The sequence below is a fragment of the Phoenix dactylifera genome, chromosome 9 (genome assembly GCF_009389715.1).
Source record: "Phoenix dactylifera cultivar Barhee BC4 chromosome 9, palm_55x_up_171113_PBpolish2nd_filt_p, whole genome shotgun sequence".
Taxonomy (NCBI): domain Eukaryota; kingdom Viridiplantae; phylum Streptophyta; class Magnoliopsida; order Arecales; family Arecaceae; genus Phoenix; species Phoenix dactylifera.
The window spans coordinates 10,253,182-10,259,181 of record NC_052400.1 but is presented as its reverse complement, the minus strand read 5'-3'; the positions used below and the strand labels follow the sequence as shown (position 1 = coordinate 10,259,181).

General features: G+C 40.4%; 1 protein-coding gene across 3 annotated transcripts in view; it reads left to right on the top strand.

Annotated features, from left to right (window-relative positions):
- Positions 1 to 774: 774 nt before the first annotated feature.
- The window catches only part of LOC103705760, a 30,437-nt gene continuing 25,211 nt past the window's right edge, over positions 775 to 6,000 (top strand). For all 3 annotated transcript variants that reach the window (XM_026804131.2, XM_026804134.2, XM_026804132.2), the window contains exon 1: positions 775 to 1,374. In XM_026804131.2, coding sequence (XP_026659932.2) covers positions 982 to 1,374 — 393 coding nt within the window. In that variant the 5' untranslated portion in view covers positions 775 to 981. The remainder of the gene's footprint in view (positions 1,375 to 6,000) is intronic.

Genomic DNA, 6,000 nt, shown 5'->3' with positions numbered 1-6,000 from the left:
CTCTTGTTCTTATATAACAAGTCTATACATCAAATGTGCTTCCCCACAAGGCCTTTGGCCCTTTTGAAATCGGATTTGGGTTGTACATTTCACACTCGCATGAAAGAATGTTTGATCTTCTTTCATGATGTTAGCCGTTGGATTGCGCCTTGCACAGATATCCAAACACTGCGACCTCTTTCTTCCATCTGCCTGCATGGATCTTAAAGTAGTCATTATGCGATCCAATAGTTGATGTTGCGAAAAAAAGTGAATCATTTTTTAGCGTGAAAGATCCAATCCGAATCTCTCGAAATCAGTTAAACTAATTGCATGCGAGCAGTTTAAGTTTTACTTAAAACCAAATGAGCTAGCTTGAGCTCAATTTGTTTGCAACATTATAAGCTGAGCTCGTACCGGTTATTACTCTACTGGAGCGCACAGCTACCCCCAAGCGATCCCCGCATCATGGTGTTATAAAATCCAAAAGACCAAATGAATCAAAAATAAAAAGATAAACAAATAAAAGAATACCCACCACGAAACCATGCCAACCAACCATCAATCATCATTCCAGCTCAAAAATCCATCCCACATCCAGCGTATCTCCGAGCCATCATTCCCAATTAACCTGCTTCCCCTCCCACAGGTCATTTGGTCTCGGGTCCCGCTGGGTCCCAATACCGCTTCTCATAGGAGAATCTCTAGATTCGCTCCCTGCGTCAGCTCCTGTCCTTCCCCTCCCTACTCTTTACCACCTCAGAAAGAGACCCTATCCCACTTCATTCCAGCCTCTCTTGACCTGTTTACATTCCCTTCCTTACCGAAAGCTCCAAAAGAGTATTCCCTGTCTTTTTTTCCCTTCCTTTATAGTCTTCTCTACTCTTCTCTTCTTTCTTCCCTTCCTTTATAGTCTTCTCTTCTCTTCTTTGTTCTTGGAAAGGACGAGGAGAGAACAAGAGAAGGATTAGAGAAGAAGAGAGAGAAAGAGTACTACTGATCATGGATCTTCCTCGATTTTCGTGCCCGGAGAACTCGTTCCTCTATAACTCTACGTTGTGTGGGTGTAACCCAGGGTATTATAAGGAGGAGGGGGGCAAAGGGTGTGTGCTGTTTGAGATGGAGGACGGGGACTGGGCAGTGAGGATGACAGGGGTGGCGGGAGCGGCGGGTCCGGCGTCGTTCCTGGCGGATCTGCTGCCGCTGGACGACGTGCGACGGATGGTGCGGTCGGAGGCGGCGCTGCTCAAGGCCGTAATTGTCACCGTCGTCTTCTGGCTCGCCTTCTGCGCCGCGGTCCGGCTCGGGCGCGTCGACGGCGGCCGGACCGTCTGGTTCCGGGTACGGTGGCGCATCAGCCGGCTCGACCTCCGGTTTGCCACCAAACATCACCTGGTTAGATTCCTCCTCCACTCTCTCTCTCTCTCTCTCTCTCTCTCTCTCTCCCTCTCCCTCTCTTTTTTTGTTTCAATTTGACCGTGAATGGTAGGTCGCTTTGTTCTTTCGGTTTGGTGTGTGGTCCACCGAGGGGACATGTTGGTAGGTTTAGGGCGGTGATCGGATCCGTGGGTCATGATGAAGGTGGGATAGTCGTATACTTGGAAAGGCTATGTGCCGCGGATTCTCCGCGGGTCATGTTGGTCGGGGGCATCATGCGTGTGGTCCAAGACTCCCGTTCAGCTGGACTGGCCTCATTGGATTTGGTTGTCCTGTACTGGAAGGTGGTCGGTCACATTCTACCAATACTATGTAATTATGTTTATACACCCGTAATGCACGGTCTGATCGGATTAGTTTAGAATTATTTTGAAACCAAATTAATTTAAATTAATTTTTGAAAAATCAAAATTAAAACTGAACTGATCTATTAAAAACATTCTATTCAAACCAAAAATTTGATTTAGTTAGGTTTAATTTATCGAATTGATGTTTAATAGGTTGGGCTATATGGATTGAAGTAAGTATGAACATAAAAATTTTATTTTATATAGAAATGTTCAATAGACCAGACTAAACAAGTTGGAATAACTTTAAACTTATAAAAAAATAATATATATATACATATATATATACATACATACATACATACATACATACGTACATTCACAGATGAGTCGGATCTAGTTTGTTTAAATATATATACTTGTATATATTGGTTGGATTAGATTGAGTCAGATTGGTTTGAATGTATATACCTATATTTACATATTGGTCGGTTGGGTTGAGTCTATTTGAATATGTTTTTTTAAAATTTAAACCAAATATATATATATATATATTGGTTCAAAATTTTCTCAAACCCATACTAAACCAAATTATAAGAAAAAAGCTGATAACTGAATTAAAAAAAAAAAAAAAAACCGATATAAGGAGCTAGAAAAGATAGTAAGCGGATTATATGGTCTGAGTGGTGTTCACCTAGTATGCACTGTCTGCTAATATAATTCAAAGAAAAATGCTTTGTGTACCCCTTAATATATTCCTAACATATCTAGATGCTACTTAGAGGTAAAATGGGCTTAAAAAACCTTGTCAAACTACCTAACCTGGAGGGTGAGATGGAGCTGCCTACATCCCTTCGTGATATGCTACTTTTTTGATTTTTTTTTAATTCTATTCGTATACGTTATGTATAATATAGTGAAAAAAAAAAAAAACTACCTAGCCCGGTTAACGTGTTGGGGGTATGCTAATTAAAGAAAGGTAGCGTACGGGAAGTGGTCCTCGCAATCCAAGCAACAATGACCTACTGGCTATCAAGAACCGCACAAATTTTTGCCTCCTAGCATTGGTACGACAAGTCGTCACCTTTTAGAGTCTCCTTCTGTGTTCCACTGCAAGGGTGCTGCCTTGGGGGTTATGTAATAAATGTATTTTCTTTTCCTTTTGTTTGGACGTGCACCTGAACGTTTTGTCTACGTTTTTTTTTTCTTTTCTTTTTTTTTCTTTTTCTTTTCCCTTAGGATAAAGAGGGAGGCGGGGGATTGGGGTAGGAAATTAACCCCACCCGCAGGGCAGCCCCCATGGCCCCTCTTCTACTAAGAAATATTCGATGCAGATAGAAAATTTTTCATACACTCTCCATCAGTACAGACGAACTCGCGTGTGAGTACGTCATCCTAGCACCACCTGAGTACTAGAGAATCAATAGCGCTCCCAACGGGCAAACTAGGTGGGAGGCATCTAGTCTCCGCATTTAATCGACATTCGTGTGTTTTGAACCTGGGTCACTCCGTTAGAGTTTTATAATTTTTAGAATAACTCTAATTTTCTTATCTATTAGAGGTAGTTGTTTTTTTTGAATTTTTCAGTATTTGATTTCCTTGTCAAAGAGACACTTTATTTCCTCTTCTATTGCTTAGGGGAAAATTTAAAATTTTAACCGGCTGTTTTTTTAATCTTCGTTCTTACGACCTATCTTTTCTTTCTTACAATAAGTTTCTCTATTTTACAAATTAGCAAATACCTGAGTATTAGTGTGCTATATTTGGATGCAACCTAAAGTAGAGAAAGTGTGCATTTTGTATCCTATCAACAATTTATCCATAAAACCATCTGCATAGTTGGAAAATAATTATATTTTTGAAAAATTATCTTAATTGGTATGTCTAGTCCAAATTAATTTTTAATTTAGGTTTTTTTAAGCTTGATACGCGAAGTATCCCAACACATATGTATATGTATATTCATATATACAAGTGCACACGTATCTGAGATCTTAATGATCCATTAAAGCATGTTTGATCAATGAAAAGTAGTAGGATGTTGGCATTTATATAAATGCACGTCAAAGAGCACCTCACAGCATGATCACTTTAGGTATTTAAAATGAAATCAACTGCATATGGTTTTTTTAATGATAATTTTATACCAATTAATCTAATTTCACAAACATACATAATGGATATAAAAAAAATGTACACATATGTTGTCATAACAGTATTATTTTTAAAATCTAATAAAGGAATAGGAAAGGAACAAATGTAAAGGAAGATATTACCATCCAATAATAGAATCCAAAAATCTCTTCTCGTCGCAAAGTAGGACAAATCTCAATTCATCGCAATGATTTTATATACATATGTTTATTATTGTTTAATCATAATTTATTTGATCAAGTAATTTTTTTCATATTTAAATACTTATGTCCATTTCATGAACAAATATATTATCATATTACCATTATTAATTTTGATAATTATTTGATGTGATATACATAGAACATTGGATGGTGTTCCAAACTAGAAATGCATCATGGATCTTTGGAAGTTTGGCAATTTGCATCATATCTGTAGCCGTTGTATCCGGATCGAGGTAGAAGCGCAGCTCAGACAACCCTGAGATCGGCTGGAGACGAGTTAAGTAGGTTGGTTGAGGCGTTGGACGCTAGACTCCTCTGCTAGGTGGCCTACAAGAAGTTCACTTGCTGGAGAATTTTCGGCAGGGACCCTCTGATGCCTAGGTCAGAACAACGAGGCAATAGTATGAAATGAAGAGATTTTAGCAGAGTGAAGGCTATGCGAGAAAGGTAGCGCATTACGTGTATATAGGGAAGCCAGTTTGTCATTACATGGGCCGACATAGCGTGCAATGATGGCCAGACAATGGCCAGTGGTATGGTCACAGTGTGGGTGCTAGTTTACGTGGGCAACAGAGTGCGCTAGTAGGACGCAAGATGTGATGCCTCCACGACTGCGGATTACCAAGGTTGTCGATTCTTATCGATGCGTGTTGATTGTTCTCCAAGGCTGGTGACTCCTCGATCAGAGCCAAAGTCATTTGCCTCGGTTTACTTCTGAGGACAGAAAGTTGGTCAGACCCGAGGTCGAGGTGTCTGGTATTTTTCTCATCACTTGCCCTCCACTTCTGAGGCAGAACAGTGCTCTGGTTCGAGCGATGATAGTTGAGCAGTTATCTTAGTCAAGAGTGAGACCTTTTTGTGATCCTTCACTTTGGTTACCGACTCTTATTCTCCTTTTCAACATGCCCATGTAGTCAGCGAGACAAACAACTAACCGAGAGGTTCACAAAGTGTATTTCAATGTTCGAGGGGAAATGGAAAGAAGCCTTTGAACAGGCCAAACTATACGAGGCGAAGACCATGGTGGCCGAGGCGAAAGCCAAGTCGACCGAAGCCCGTGCTTCGACTATGCGGACCTAGGTGGGGGTGAAGGAGGTCCAGCTGTTTGCGACCAAGAACGCCCTCAAGTTGTCGATTAGAGAGCGATAGACCTTTTCGTGGAGCTATTCCAAACCGAACAGAGAGCCTGAGAGGCTGAATAACATATCGCTGAAGCAAGCAACGGGCTGACAAGCCCGGCGATGGGTCGAGGAGGCCTTGTGCAGCCTGAGTAGGCTAATTGAGGCATTTTGCGTCGGACTCCTCTGCTGGATGACCTGTAAAAAGTCCACTTGTCAGAGGATTTTCAGCGGGAGACTCTCCGATGCCTAAGTCAGAACAACGAGGTAATAGTACGAAAGAAAGAAATTTTATTAGAGTGAAAGCTCTATAAGAAGGATAGTGTATATTGCATACTTGAGGTCCTCCGAGTTGCTCTTCTAATATACGAAAGACAATTTATCGTTATCTAGACTGATATGGCATGCAATGATGGCTAGGTAGTGGCTCGTGGACAAATTTGAAAAGGAGGAGAATAAAGATCTTAGGGCTCGTTTGGTTCGCAGAAAAAGGAGGGGAAAAAGTGTGGTTAACGGGAAAGTAATGAGATGCTTCTTGTTTGGTTGGAGTTTTAAAGGAGAGAGATGGAAAAGTTGTATTCTCATGGAAATATGATTTCCACATTTTATGAGAAAGTCTTTCCCATGAGAAATATGGGAAAATTACTTTCCCATGAGGTAGGAATCACTCAATTTTTATTTTTTTTCCAAAAGACCCTTCAGCATTAAAAAAGCATTAAAGAGATATTAAAGACCTAATTTTTATTAATGGTATAGTAGAAATTATATATAACTTTTTCAGAAAAGTGGATGGTCAACCAAACATAAGCACTTTGAAAATCT